Here is a 16,459-nt window from a genome sequence, read left to right on the forward strand (position 1 = left end):
AGAGAGAGCCGTGGCAGAGGATTGTTACTTGCTTGTCAAGGTATCAGAATATGAGATGCTTTGTAAAGACACTTCTATTTCCAACATGCAATCTCTTTCCAGTTGTTGCTGCCAAGAGTAAGTTATTTGACGCTGGTTACGGACAAAGTGAAAAAACACTTTCAGAAGGTTATGAAACAGGAAGATATGGGTGAGATGTGGCTTGAATATGAAGGGACTTCATTGAAATGGTAAGTTAATGTTTAAAAAAATCCCTTCATTTTTTGGTACAGTCTAGGTTGAATTACAGTAGTCTTGTAATATGTAGTCCACCAGCCATTTTTTTTCTTCAGTCTGTACAGTATATAATAGTTTATAAAACATTTCTAAGGCCTCCCTGTGTAACATGACTGAGTTAAAATGGGGTACAGGTTCTGAGATGTTGCTTGATTTACAGGGCTAGCATGAAACTGTTTTGGGCTATGCTGGTGCTATGCTAGCAATGACAATTCACTCTGCATCGCTAGGTAGCCACAGCTTGTGTGGATTTTTAATGTGTCAGATTTGACCCATGCAAACAAACTACATTACCTGTGACAGTGGTCTGGTGTGAGATGGAGACATAACTTTGGTTACTTTTTACATACACTGCTGTGCAAAAGTCTTAGACATGTTCCATGTTTTCTACTCTGATGCATTATGAGTCTGCTTAAATCACGGTAAATTTCCGTATTTTTCGCGGGTAGGTTATGGAATAAAAGTAGGATTTCGCTGACGTATTTAAAAATTAAACAAACCTAAACAGACAATATTTCAGAGCACTATAAAAGCCTAAAAATAGTGGTACTTGCTTTCTTACTAAAACAGAGCGCTGTCATTTGTTGAAGGCAAGCATGGAACATCACCCAGCAGGTGCTGCCAACATTCTCTGTCTGGAATGGACTTGCCCATACATTGAGTCTGCACATTCTGCATCTAGTGACTTGGTTGGAAGTGTAATGCAAAGCTTTGCCAAGTTATACAGATGTGGAAATCAATTAGAAACAGTCCCAAAACTCGGTTACCCAAGAGCATCTGGCATACCTTAATAAAGACAATATATGCAGCAGATTCATTGTCATGTTATTTGTCCCATCCAATAATTTATTTTATTAGTACCGAGTCAAAACAAAGAAAACGTGCCAATTCGGGTCTGGGTTTGTTAATTACAGATGATGTTTCTCTGTACTTGTTAATTATGCTTCGGATAACACACCTTGAAAATCGAGTGATGCGAGTTATGTCACTCAATGTTTTTCCTTTTATGCAAGTCAAGGCTGTTATAATAGTAGAAAACACTATTGGAGGCTTTGAGTAAATTGTTTAATTGTGTGTAATATGCATTACTGTGCATGCACCCTTTACTAATTCACTGCCTTTGATATTTCAGTTTTTTTTTTTTTAAATGTGTTTCAGTCAAATAGCAAGTTAATAAGGGAGCAGCAATCAATGAAAGCCTCAATGACAGAGGAAATGTGTGCCGTTGAGCTGAAAATACCCTGGGCAAATGTTGGTTGTAAAACTGACTGCATATCCCCACATCATGGTTTGATATTACTACGTACAAACTGGCTTAACAGCATTATATGGCACACTGCAGCATTTCCCAGCTGGTGGTGGTTTTTCTCACATTGCTTTATGATTTGAACTGGATGTTGGTCTTTTAGATGAACTTTGCTTGGTAATATGATGAGTTTCTAACCCTGAATTACCATGTTTTATTCAGAAAGAATAATTGTGTGTCAAATTCATATATATAATTTTTTTTTTTTTTTTTTTCAGGCATTACCCAATCGGTTTACTGTTTGACCTCCATGCCTCCAATACAGCCCTGCCATGGAACATCACTGTGCATTTTCAGGTAACACTGTGTTCCTTTAATCCTTTCATCTCTTTTAGTAATTCTTACATACAGGAACCTCCTTTATTTTTAAAGAATGAAAAATAGTTTACCTCTACATTCTGAACATGGTTGTTTACAAAAGAGTAGTGAAGAAAGCATCCGTTTTTTGTTAGATATTAGTTGTGTAAAAAGCATATACTGTATTCCTTCGAATTTAAGATGCCCTCAATTTGAGGAAAAAAAAAAGATGCATTTACAAAATACAACCTAAATGACGCATATATGAGCCATTTTATACAAAGGAATACTCAATTTCTTAATGAAATGCCACAAATGCATATATTTTATTGTATATTGGTAAATTTACATGCCTGCTTGTAACAACAATAAATCTCTCCTAGCCATAATCCTCTGAGTTGGAGGAGTCCTCTTTAATACTTGACATCTCCCAAACAATGACTCTCACTTCTTTGAAAGTGGCTGCCTGTATATCATGGATGATTCAAGATCAGGCAGTAATATTTTTTTTCGTCTGTTCTCGGGCAGTCAGTCACATTCCTGTTTGTGTATTCGGGCAGTCACTTCTTTTGTTGGCAATTTTGAATACACGCACCACTGTACTCAAATTTACGAAGCAGGCCATTTTTGAGAAGAAACAATTTTAAAAGTGTGACTTAAATTCAAAGGCGATACAGTGTGTGTGTGTGTGTGTGTGTGTGTGTGTTATATATATATATGAAGACCTCACCCAGATTCTTCCACAAAAACCTGTCTGCTGCGTCTCTCATCCATGGATCCAGCGATGGGCTCTTCTTGCTACATGTCTTCTTGCTACACTGCCATTTCAGTTTTTTCAGTCATATAATAACATCACATACTTTTGTTTGTGCTCTTATCCATTCCTTCCTTTTCTTGTCTCTTCCTGTTATTCCCAGCATACTCCGTTGTTGTTTGTAATTTTTTTTGTCATTTTTGCATTGAGGGTCCAGGTTTTCCATCCGTAAATTAGCACTGGTAGCACGCATTGGTCGAAGACTTTTCTCATGAGGCATAAGGGTAGTTTCCCTTTCAGAACCATGCTTATTCTTCCAAAGGCACTCCAGCCCACTTTTGCTTCTCCAGTGGTTTCTCCATTGCAGAAACTAACTGTCCTAAGTAGTTATTTACTTCTTCAAGTTTGATCCCATTGACTTTAATTGCCTGTGGAGTGGTATGTTTAATGAACACGACTTGAGTAGTCTACAGGTTCATTTTCAAACCCTGTTTCTTTCATTTCCCTTCTTTTCCTTATGAGGTCTTTTGTCTCTTGTGTGATCTTCTGTTCACATTTTGTACTCTATGTTCCACCAATGTTTTTTGCTGTTTATACAATTACATGCATCACTTCTTGTGGCAAAGTGGTGAGTAGATACAGGCGAGTGCAGTGCAGGTACAAATTACACAGACAATTACTAACAGGTTCAAGGGTGTTTATTGAAAGGGTTTACAATGTCCATGGCAAATACCTGTAAATAATAAATGATGGAAGCGATACAGCGGTACAGTTTGTATAATCCCATGGGTTTGACCCGCTATCAAAAGTCCAGTTTTATCACCCATACAAAACACAAAGACACAGACACAGTTCCTATAGTACGTGAATTAAGTGCTTGTGGAGAAAAGACAGTTCCAAGTGGAAAGTGAAGTGCTGGTGTCCGGGTTTAATGCTGGCCTGAGGCTGCAGCTCCGCATCATGCTAGTAATCTTGAAAACAGACGAAACAAACAAACAGCGTTTACAGGACAGACTAACAGAACACTCACGGTTTCTTTTAAATGCAGGGACTCCTTTTTAGGTTGTTTTTATAAACTTTTTTTTTTTTTTTTTTTAAATATATTTATACAGTGCACTCCGCTTATAAGAATCAACCGCACATAGTGATCAAAACCACTGGGACAAAATAATTACTATACTAACCAATGTAAAATACTCTGCTTATAAGACTCATGCAATCCACTTTTATAAGAATAATTTCAGGGCAAACTGACTACATGTAACACAGTACTTGATCAAGTGCAATGACATGTACAGCCAATAAAAGCTGTTTTTTAATTTTAATTTGATCACATCTCATGGTTAGGCACATATGGCACAGGCCTCCACCTGTGTTAAATTGTAGTGATTCACATGATTTCAGGATAAATTCAGCAGTTCCTGTAGGTTCCATCTGCTGGGTAGTGCATTTCAAGGCAAAGACTCAACCATGAGCACCAAGGCGCTTTCAAAAGAACTCCGGGACAAAGTTGTTGAAAGGCACAAATCAGAGGATGGGTATATAAAAATATCAAAGGCCTTGAATACCCCTTGGAGCACGGTCAAGACAATTATTAAGAAATGGAAGGTGTGTGACACACCAAGACCCTGCCTAGATCAGGCCGTCCCTCCAAACTGCATGACCGAGCAAGAAGGAGACTGATCAGAGAGGCTACCAAGAGGCCAGTGGCAACTTTGCAAGAGCTAGAGGCTTTATGGCCAAGACTGGTCAAAGTGTGCGTGTGACAACACTATCCCAAGCACTCCACAAATCTGGCCTGTATGGTAGGGTGGCAAGAAGGAAGCCATTACTCAAGAAAGTCCACCTTGAATCCCATTCGAAGTATGTAAAGAAAAAACAGGAGATTCTGTAGCCATGTGGCAAAAAGTTTTGTGGTCTGACGAAACTAAAATGGAACTTTTTGGCCTAAATGCAAAGTATTATGTTTGGTGCAAACCCAACACAGCACATTCGCCCAAAGAACACCATCCCTACTGTGAAGCATGGTGGTGGCAGCATCATGTTATGGGGATGTTTCTCATCAGCAGGGACTGGGGCACTTGTCAGGATAGAAGGCGAAAATGAATGGAGCAAAAATTGTGTGCTTGAGGAAAACCTGCTGTCCTCTGCAAGTAAGCTGAAACTGGGACGGAAGTTCACCTTTCAGCATGACAACGACCCAAAACACACAGCCAAAGCTACACTGGACTGGCTAAGGAACAAAAAGGTAAATGTCCTTGAGTGGTCCAGTCAGAGTCCCAACCTAAATCCAATCCAAAATTTGTGGCATGTCTTGAAGATTGTTGTCCATCAACGCTCCCCAAGGAACTTGACAGAGCTTGAACAGTTTTGTAAAGAAGAATGGTCAAATATTGCCAAATCTAGGTGTGCAAAGTTGGTAGAGACCTATCCCAACAGACTCACAGCTGTAATTGCTGCCAAAGGTGCTTCCCCAAGTATTAAATCAGGGGGGTGGAGATCCAATTATGATCTTTTTCAGTTTTGTATTTTTAATATATAATTTTTTTCTCAATTAAAACATTTTTTCCCCTTAACAGTTTGGAATATGGTGTGTAGATAAGTGGGAAAAAATCCTCATTTAAATGTATGAAACTGAGGCACTGCCACAACAAAATGTGAAAAAAAGTTCAAGGGGGTATAGACTTTCTATTATATGTATATACTGATACTTATATATATGATATATATATATATATATATTATATATATATATATATATATATATATATATATATATATAGTTTTAATTCACTGATCTTTTTGCCAGTTCTGTATTCTCACCAGATAAACAATACCATATATAGGGTATTCTAACTTACAGACTTGAAAATCCCTTTAAGCTCTGAAATATTTCAACTTACAGTAGCAAGACTGAATATGCATATGTTCAATATTGAATGGTATCCTTCACACACAGCCTCAATAATATAATTAAAATCAAAAACACGTTATTTGAGCTTAGCATGGAATTTAAGTGTGAGACTTGGTCCTGATTCACTGACATTCTGACATCAATTCAGTATGCAATGTGTTGTATTAAAATGTGCATAAGTATATATTTATTAGAACAAGTTTTTTAAAATGTCAAGTATTAATTGCTGTTCTTTAGCAGTGCCACTAGATGGTGCTTTATGTTTGGCTGGAATGATTGTACACTTAAACCTAGCAAGCATAACTTGCACCAATCTCACTTACTGTCACCCACACACTTTTTATGAATCATTCAGTGTTTTATTTTTGACATGTGGGCTGTAACCCCTCATCATTGTTAGATGCAGGTGATTTTTACATGATAAATATATTTCCATTAGAATTCAATAGACTAGAAATCAAAAAATATGGCTTTGACTATTTGCAAACTGCATGTACACCTGTTTTAATGTTGTACCTATCCCCTATTTCTTCATAATACATTTACATTTTTTAATATTACAAACCATATACATTGTAAAAGTGTATGTAGTATTTAGGTGGACTTTTAACATAAACCCTCTTTTAGCACTGCTGATTGGTATATTGGTATACAAGTCTCTCTAGTAGTATGGGAAGGATACATCCACTGAAACTTGTGTCCAAGAAACACATATGTACTGTGCATTTATATATAGATTTATTTACTTATTTTTCATTACAAGAAACGATACTATTTTCTGTAAAGTCATTTAGTGTGTTACTTTGAGAACTTGCACATAGTTTGTTTATCATATTGAAACATATGTCCTCCAACATCTGTATTGCTCTTAATAAGAGAACAGAGAAAGAAAAAATAAAACCATGTGTTCATCAAACCTCATGACTGCCAGAATTTAGCAGTTGGTTTCACAAAAGACATTTACTGATTCAGTTATAAACTGAGTTAAGATCAGTACAGCTGTGGAGTTAGCATTTAATTCCTACAGTATGTTAAACTCTACTATTGCCAAATGCCATTGTATTTGCTTATACATGTAAGTTTTTACGTGGGAACAGATGGAAGGAACACAATGGTTGGTAGTTGGCTGTATTAATCTATTTGTATGTGGAATATAGTATATGTATATGGCTTGAACTTTTCGTTTTTTTATTTTCCAGATGTCTACCGTCCTTTAAATGTTAATTAGTCGTTAAGCTGTCTCTGCATCCTAACAAACCAAACTACTAATTTAAAGACTGGGTTTAAGGTATATTTTTTAAGTGGTGGATTTGCTATCAGTGCACACACCATATTGGGTATTTTATGCTGAAAAGAAACTGTTAAATTACAGTTACATTATAAAGCACAATGATAAAAACCAGGCTACTGCAAGAGTGAGATGCAGTTAGGATCAGCGAAGAGCGATCAACGTCTGTTTTGAAATAAAAATGAAGTGAAACAGAATCAAGCGCAGTCAGGATATGAAGGTAAAAACAAGTGACATTGTTTTGTAATGAACATCTTTTTCTGAGTTTAATTAGGAAACAGTCGGCTCAAAATAAGTTTTTAGAGGGACATCATGTGATCAAAAATAAAATCTGAAAACTTCAAGCCCTAATTTATATGGTACAAGACAAGCTGCTTTCCACTCCACAAAGGTTTTCTGTGCAGTGTGTTTGCATTTTTATTTTTTCCTTTCCTCATTTGACCATAGTAAAATCTTTCAGGATTTCTTTTTCAGTCATTTGGTTTGCAGTTTTTTTAGGTTGGCGACAACTTCCACAAACTCCAGATGGCTGTATTACATTTATACCAGTATCTACTACAGTATATGTTATAGGAGTATAGGGGTAACTATAAATGACAACCAGGGAACAGACTTATCTTTGTTATATCCAGCCTTCTTTACTATTCTTAGTTGTTCCTTCTGACTTCCAAAATCCTAAGAATGTTCAAGTTAATAATATGAGAGTTTAATTTTCTATTTAATTTACTCTCTTTAATCTGCTGTGTTACAGAACTTCCCCGAGAAGGACCTCTTGCACTGCACTTCTAATTATGTAATAGAAGCCCACTTCATGTCTTGCATTAAAGAAGCGGATGCCTTAAAGCACAAAGGACAAGTCATCAATGAGATGCAAAGGAAGGATCACAAGCAGCTGTGGATGGGCTTGCAGAACGGTGAGATTCTAATGTAACTTGTTATTTCAGAACTCTGCCAAGTATATTACTCAAATTATCGGGAACCAGACCCTTGTTTAATAAATTGCTCCGCCCCATATAGCAACATGAGCAATTCCTAATAGTAAACCTACAGACTCGGGCGAGACTTTATTCATGATGTGGTAAGTGATCAGTTGAGAGCAGATTCAGGAAGGGCCTGGCTGATCATAATATTGGTTTGTAGTCGGTTTAGTCATGTACCTAAACAAAGGGAGTTCTAAAACCCTGGACTGTGTGCAGAGTTTAGAGAGAACTCTGTGTGTACAACTACATGATATAAACTCGTGCGTCCGTCCGTCCGTCCCTTGACAAAGATGTACAACATAAAACGTTGGGCAGCTGGCTCTTTGAGCTAATATATATATATATATATATATATATATATATATATATATATATATATATATATATATATATATATATATATGTGTGTGTGTGTGTGTGTGTGTGTGTATGTATGATTTTGAACAGTCATTGACTGATGTTTAAGGTTCCGGGTGATGGCCTCTTTTAACAATAGTTGTAGGGTGCTCCTGACTTCGTGATCTCCCTTCATGTGCATTTGAACATCTAAACGATAACCCTGAAATTACAGTGACGAAGGGAACTTGCATCCTCTGGTGATCAATGATTTGTCTTTGTCTGGGAGCACAGTGATCTTTTTGTATCCTGTGAACTTCTTAAAACAGTGGTGAAACTGCTAGGGTCACAATGAGTGCACTTCTTGTACGAAAGAGTGCTTCACACAGGTAGGCAGTGTGAGGATTTTAGGTTAATACCTGTATGGTCCCTTTCTGTTGTTGTGTTCAGTGAGTTTTTGATTGCAGGTTTAAAGAAACACATGTTGGCTTTTTTTTTTTTTTTTTTTTTTTTTTAATATATATGAAAGTAATGCAGCTTCCTTTACCAATAACAATAATAGCTGGTTTCCTTTTGATGTCAAGTTTGTTTGTTTTTGTGAAGTTTTCCTGGGGTGTGTGTGTGTCAAATAAAATATATGCTTTTATATGCTTTTTTTTAAAGAATTGTTGATATCACTTGGACTATCTGTTGCACTTACACAACGTAGATATTATAAACACCCTTTCTCTAAAAAGGAGAGATTTCTTTCACACTTAGATAAGGTGCTTTTTAAAAAAAATAAATAAATAATAACTTTTTGCTGCAGAAATGCACTGGATTAGGGATGCATGTAACATTTGTATGGTGCACTGAGATTAGTGTGCTACTTTAAGATGTGTGAGGACGGTCATAGCGAAATGTATTGGCGTTTATTTGCCAACATCTCCTGTTTCATCAGTTTACATAACTTGAAAGAAGTGGCAGGCACTCTGCTTGATTTTTTTTTTTAGTTTTTTTTTTCATTTACGGGTAATCACAGTGAAGCATTGCAGCAGGTTGTGTAACACAGTCACAGAGTAATTAGCATTATAACCTCATACATTTTTATTTAACAGATTTTTTTTTTTTTATGGAAGTTGAAATAACGAAACACATAACAATACCAGGATCCACTGTACAATAACTGAAAGTCACCCTAGCATGTGGGGACGGGCATTTAATTCTCAACTTTTTGTTGCTTGAGGCCACTTCACGAGAAATTATTTGAGAATTTCTAAATATAAGCCTTTGCCCAAAACATGGAGTGAAGTTCATCCATATCTTAAATCTCAAAATAAAATAATCAAAGTAAACTTAAAAATGTACCTATTGCTATTTAATTAGTTGCGCTTTGTAATCCAGTACTAGTAAATGGTCGATTACAAATTTGTCCTTAACTGTTTTTAAGGCCATATTTTGTTGGGTCACAAGAGAGAACATGTGTGAGAAAGAAAAACAAAAACACTTAACCACAGTTTATTATGGAAACTTTCAAATACTAAATTTATTAACAGCAGTAGCTGCAAAGGAGAAACAAGAACATCTTCTGAAACCAAGATTGATCTGTTTTAGAATGTGCTACCATCTTTCAGTGTGTTTTTTTTTTTTTTTTTTTTTTATATAGGTTTCTTGTAAAGCCATCTCAGTCTTTGCCGCCTTGTTAACCATCTTGAATGACCACAAAGAGAAAAAAGAAAGTAGCATTTGTGTTAACTGCCAGTTACTGCATCTGCTTCTGTGAAACACATCTCAATAGTGATCATGCAAACTTGCCTGTTCGGTTTCAGTTAACAGAAACACAACATAAATGACAAATAATGTTACAGTAGTAATAAAAAAAAATTATAATAATTTGGAACACTAAAAAGTAGTTAACATTTTTTTTATACTAAATAATTAATCATACTTTTATAACGCATATTTTTAACCCTACCTTGTATGATATCCATAAAATATGATGATCGAAGTATGTTAGTTATAGAATAAAGTCATGTCTTTGCCATGATGTTTGCTATCAGCAGTTGTCCATGGTTCTTTCCCTTACCCACCACAGCAAAAATGAACAGCTGTCATTAAGAAGAATCTTTACAGAAAGACTATCTTCATAAGATAATCAGTGAAATAGTTTGTGGTGTCTTATATTGAAGAATATATAAATAAATGGGTTATGCAATCCTATGTTATAGGACTTGTATAAAGATTATTATTAGTAGTAGTATTTGCAGTGGTTAATGTGTAAACCCTAACCCTAGTGAAAATGACTGCAGCCTTATTGTGTATGCTGTTCTGTAAACTACAATTCATCGCTATTAAACACATATCAACAAATATTAATATCCGTTCCAAACTACCATAGGAATTGATACGAATGTCACCAAATAGTGTGATGCATACCTAGTCTAATTCCCAAAACTTTCTATTATCCTGTGCATTCAACAGCAAAGCAACAGTTCAGACTGTGTCCACTGTGTAAGCCTAGTAATATATCATTGTGAGTAATGAATCCAGAACACCTGTAGATCTACAATAATATGAGTTTGCAAGTTTTAAAGATTTGTCCAGAGATGAAGATTATTTATTTATTTTGTTTTGTTTTTTGGCGGTAAAAAGATTAGATAAATGAATTCGGCGTAGAGAAAATGGGGAATTTCAAATAACAGTTCCATCTTGTCATCTGCATCTCACCAAAACGTTTTACATGTACAACAACAGTAAATAACTTGTGTTGGGTAAATATCTTTTTTTTTTTATATATAACTGATCTCATCATAATGTGACTTTTTGTTCATGTTTAATGTTAAATTGTGAAATAAAAATGTAGAATAAAAGTAAAGAGCTTTGAACCCTGTTATCTGAATACATTGGCTTTAAACTCTTAATCTTCCTGACTATTGCATTGAAACACTTAAGCCTGGTAAGCTATAATTATCTAAAAAAAAGTCTATAAAGATGTAATCCTATTTCAAAATATATTTGAATAATTTCCCCTTAGATTGGATAAAAAATTAAACTAAGGACATGTACAATCCCTGATAAATAATGTGATAAAACAGAATTTGCATATAGCTGTATACATGTGAACAGCCTGACAGAAGGGAGGTGTTTCTCTCTCAGCTGCAACTTCAAAACAGTTTGCTTTGAATGTCTGGGCATTGCAGCTTTCTGTCAATGCATGATACAGTTCAAAGATACAATCTTAACAATGACAAAGATAATAAAAAAAAAAAAAAAAATTTGTAACACATTTTGCTAAAAATAAAATGACTGTCCTCGCCCTTCTAGTAATGTAGAAACTTGCATCTCTTTACAGTATCTCTACACTGCTAGACTTGGTTTGCAGCACTTTGATCTCTACAGTGGGGTGCTCTCATCAGCACTGAGTGGGAAGCCACTAGTTCCTGTTGCACAGAATCAGTAATTTCAAAGAAATCAATATTGGAGGAAAACGAGAGAGTTTCTGTTTTGACTTGTCCCCATGTTAATGTTACTTCTGAACCATCCTGTTTGTAGTTGGCCAGCATATCATTGAGGTGTCTGTTTCTTGTTATTAGTACAATAACTGAAAAACTTGTTTTTGTAGTGAAATTAATTCAGAAGCAACACCAAGAGGTCAGTGTTGTTGTTATGCTGCTAATGTTACACAGTAACACAACACAGCAGTGTTATTATATTATACTTCAATTTCCCTGGTGCGTCTTAAGATGTACAGAATAAAATGTTAGTTATTTCATTTTGATGGATAACACCGTGTAACAATTTTTTTTTGTTCCTGGGTAGTAAGTGTTATTTCCTAATTGCTTATGCCTCAAAAGTATAGCAAATGGCTATTATTCCCCACAAACTTTGCTTTTGTGACCAGGACAGTGATATTTCAAAATATCACTATTTCCAATGGGAAAACGGGCAAATGTGTGTCTTTTCATTCACATAAAGTCAGAAAAAAACAACATATGAATCCAAATTAACATGTATTTATACTAAAGTAATACAAAAATGACTACAAAAGATTTAGAAGTGAGTAGTTGTATTTACAGTATAATCGTAAATCTCGAAAAACTACTCACTAACACTTAATACTTAACACTTAACACTTAACACGAAATAACACTTAATACCCAGGAACAAAAATTGTGTTACATAGTGTAATGTATGACTTGTCAAACTTGTATGACCAATCCTTAGGACAAGTCCATGAGGACTTCAAACACATAATAGTGAATTTTGGCTTGTAATTGGTTTGGGTCAATGAAAGCTAGCTCTTTCCTAAATGTAATGTATTTTTTTTTTTTTTTTTTTTTTTTAACAAAAATCAACGTAGAATACAATTATGTACTTGACTATTGATCCAGTGTATTCTTGTATATCTGTTGGGACCTTATTTTTTAATTTTTATTTTAAGTGTTTCATAACATTTTTCATTGTGCTGAAGTGGTGTGAGAGGAATTACAAATTAGTTCAAGTCTGGTTTGGATCTCAGTTCTGTTTTCCTGTAAACTGAGCAAAAATGCGTAAATGATGGGCAAGTTCACTTCCCACTGTTGTTGGCTGGAAAACTCATATTTACACACGCTGCTTTAGTTTACTGGAATTGCAAGGGAACAGGGCAATAGTCTCTTGACTCGTATTGGATGACCAGATCACAAGACTAAAACTTAAATCTGAATAGCAGACTTGGGCAAACTCTGGGCTTTGAATCTGGCTATACTGATGAAGGTATAATTGTACAAAAGTATTGTATACACATCTTACTTTAAGGTCTGATATTGTTGCAGATTAAATTGACAGACATTGATTTCCAGACAGTACAGAAAGGAGGAAAACAATCAGACAGAAGTCGTGTTTCACTTGGTGACGTTGAAGGTGCAGTCTCCACAGACTTTAATAGGTGCACCTACTGACACCATTCAAAACCAAGGTGACGTTCACTGCAGAGTTATTAAGAGATTATATGTATTGTTTTGTGTGTTTCTTGGCAATAGGAGTGTGCCTATAATTTTCCAAGGAATTGCTTTTAAGAAACGTGAAGTAGTTCGATATTAATTAAATGTAATAAATTGTGTAAATTACTCACACAAACAATGTGGTCCCTCGGTTTTCCTTGTTTACACAATTGTTGAATATCATTCAGTAACTATCTGACAGTGTTATTCAATGTACAGTTTGTCATAATCAGACAAACAAAAACGCATTTATATTTTATAAGCAATTATTTATCTTGTCTAACCTTTTATCCTTGTATCTCTGCAGTGAATTGTGAGATTGTAGTCCTGGGCAAGATGTTCTCTATGGTTAACCCTTTTGCGGTCTATTTATTTAACGCCTGTCAGGCATGTCAGGTCAAATTTATTTTCACACAAGCTGTTTATTTTACATGCGCTGTTTAAAAGTTATTTTATTCACAGTAAAACAGGTTTAAAGGGCACTGCATATCAACAGGACACTCGGTACTGCATCTCCACCCCCGCCCCACTCCTTCGACGCTATATTTGTCACATATTTACATATCTCTTTATAGTAGTGCATACTGATAAATCATCTCCTGATCACTCGATTTATCACCAAACTACTCTACACAGTTTTCTGAGGTAATTTGAAACACTGTTTCTAGTAAGTTGCATGGTTATTGGCTGAAGCAGTTTTGCTTGAGGCTGGATTCTCATTGGTTTCAATTTTAGAGATGAGGAAAGGACATTGTTTCTTATTATGAAATAATCACAAATGTGTTTTATTTAATACTTGCCGACAAATACTTCTTAAAATCAATTCCTCGGAAAATACAAGTATCAGCACAACCCTACTCGGTACTTCAAGAAACACTCGAGGGATGAAACTAAATACAGTATACTAAAAATCTAACTGATGTTACCAGTATCTTAAATCAACACTTACTGGCACAACTTTGTGTAAAATTATAAAATCGGTATGTGTTTCATAATGTTCACACTCCTGGCTGTTTTTGTGAATCCAAATAGAGGTTTTTTGTTTGAAAATGTGTTTGACTTTGTTTATTTAAACAGTTATTCCTGTAAAGTCCTATATGCAGATCAGTATGCTTTTCCCGGACATACGTGATTACCAATATGGCTTGGCTATTTTCAAGTTTGACTGTATTTTTAAATGCAGTAGTTTTTAACTCAAATGTAGATGCAGAACTTTCTTGTAATGCATGTAAAAAAATATGAAGTATGCTTTGAAGTAGTGTTTGTGAACTTTATTCCCTGCTGCTGTTCTTGCTGGCTTCGTTTTACTGTTGTTCACAGTACAGCCTTGTACAGTACATCGTTTTGTGGTGTTCAACTGAACTTCTGTGCAGGGCATGTCAATAAGAGTATCTGCCAAATATGCTTTTCAAATTAAACAGCATGCAAGTTCAAGCATCTTCATTCCATTTTTCTAAAATGTTCGACAGCTGGAACAATTATGAGTTGTGTCTAATTGGAAGTCGTTATATTTATCTGTTCTACAGCAGAAGACATTATGTATCATTGCTGCCTGCTGCACTGTACATATATTTGTAATATCTTTTTCAACGTAATTGCCATGGTATATAGTATAAAGACCCCTTGGCGCAAAATTTGTCTTAAAATCCACTACATTATTTTATTGTTTACATTTTTTAAAAGAAATAAAACTCAGTGTGGTGGTGTTTATTTTTTATATGTATTCTTTTTTTTCCTCCTTTAGACAAATTTGACCAATTCTGGGCTATCAATAGAAAGCTGATGGAATACTCGGTAGAAGAAGGTGGATTCCGGTACATTCCATTCAGGCTATATCAGGTGAGTGCAGAAATGACTACTGTATGCTCACACCACAATCCCTAACAGAGAGGAAACCTACAGTGGCTTTTATGTAGTTGCTCCAAAAAGTCTGGATGGATTATCTTTCATTTTTAGTGAATAAATATAATTATATTGTATAATGTAGCCATCTGTCCTTTTTCCTATGTGTCATACTTGCATCTTTAGCTTGGCCTTGACAACAGCTCCTACAATTGTTGTAAAACTTGGTGTTTAGAACATGCCTGTCTTGGTGTATATTGCGGTGTAATTCAACTGCTTACCCCAAACGCCTGAATAAATACGTTTTTTTTTTTTTTAAATGTATCACTATTGTAATCTATATCTTGGGACTGGCTTTTCAGAATCGAATAAACTTTGTATGGTTATTTTTCAGTAGTCACTCCACACTATGCCTTTTACCCTGTAAATTAATTATGCAACAAAATAAACAAACAGATATGGAAAATAGGATAGTGATAATTAGATCAGTATGGCAGGGTGTAGTGTATTTTAAAGAAGTTTATTTTTAAAAAAAAATAGGAGAAACATTTAGCACTTAATGCTATGAAGGTTAGAAAATAAGATCATAAGAGAATTTAGTGGAGGCCAGTCGCCCCATCAATGCTTGTCTGGTTCCTAATAGATTGTTGAACTCAATTTTGTCAAGTTGTGACTTCACTGATTAATCATTAACCCTTTGCGGTCCATTTTTTCAGCGCCTGTCAGGTGCATCAGGTCCGATTTATTTGCATACCTCTGTTTATTTTACACACACTGTTTAAAAGTAATTTTATTCATAGTAAAACAGGTTTAAAAGGTACTGCATATCAACAGGACACTTAGTACTGCATCCCCAGCCCTGCTCCACACCTTGTTCGCTGTATTCATCACATATCTCTTCATAGTAGTGCATACTGATAAATCCTCTCCTGATCACTCGTTTTATCACCAAACTCCACAATAATGCTATCCAAGTCATTATTGTATTACTGTAACATCTCAAAAAGCTTGGCAAATGTCTGTGATATTCTTTGAGCAGTGGATACGGAAGCAGCTGTTTTGTTTGTTTATGTCCATGTTATGTCTGTGCTGAAGGGACTATGCGTATTGCTAAGATCTGTGTTCTTTTTTTTTTTTATTTTCCCGGCTTCTATCGGCCTCACTCGGCCATTGAAAGTTTTTTTCTTTTTTTTTTCTGGGGGAAAAAACGACTAGGGACCTTTGCTTGACGTCTTTTTGATGATTGAACCAGAAAGGAAAAATTGTAATGTACCACAAAGAGTTAATAACAAAGAGTTAATAACTTGGCAAGGTAACCCATTTCTGTTTGTTCCCGGAGGAGGTCTTATGCACAGATCAGTATGTATTTCCTGGACTTGGCTCACTGTGTGAATACCAATATGGCTTGGCTATTCTCAAGTTGTGTTTGCATTTTTAACCCTGGTTAGTCTGGCTGCTGTTCGTTGCTATCTCTCTAAGGCCACCATGTCCTTTTGGTAATGTGG

The 16,459-nt window shown here is 35.4% G+C and overlaps 1 protein-coding gene across 4 annotated transcripts in view; it reads left to right on the top strand.

Moving 5' to 3' along the window:
- Positions 1-16,459, top strand: part of LOC121316273 (autophagy protein 5) — a 60,963-nt gene that overhangs the window by 1,332 nt on the left and 43,172 nt on the right. For all 4 annotated transcript variants that reach the window (XM_041251252.1, XM_041251253.1, XM_041251249.1 and 1 more), the window contains exons 3-6: positions 103-230; positions 1,801-1,879; positions 7,587-7,749; positions 14,857-14,951. In XM_041251252.1, the coding sequence (XP_041107186.1) occupies positions 103-230; positions 1,801-1,879; positions 7,587-7,749; positions 14,857-14,951 (465 nt within the window). The remainder of the gene's footprint in view (positions 1-102; positions 231-1,800; positions 1,880-7,586; positions 7,750-14,856; positions 14,952-16,459) is intronic.

The sequence above is a fragment of the Polyodon spathula genome, chromosome 5 (genome assembly GCF_017654505.1).
Source record: "Polyodon spathula isolate WHYD16114869_AA chromosome 5, ASM1765450v1, whole genome shotgun sequence".
NCBI classification, from domain to species: Eukaryota; Metazoa; Chordata; class Actinopteri; order Acipenseriformes; family Polyodontidae; genus Polyodon; species Polyodon spathula.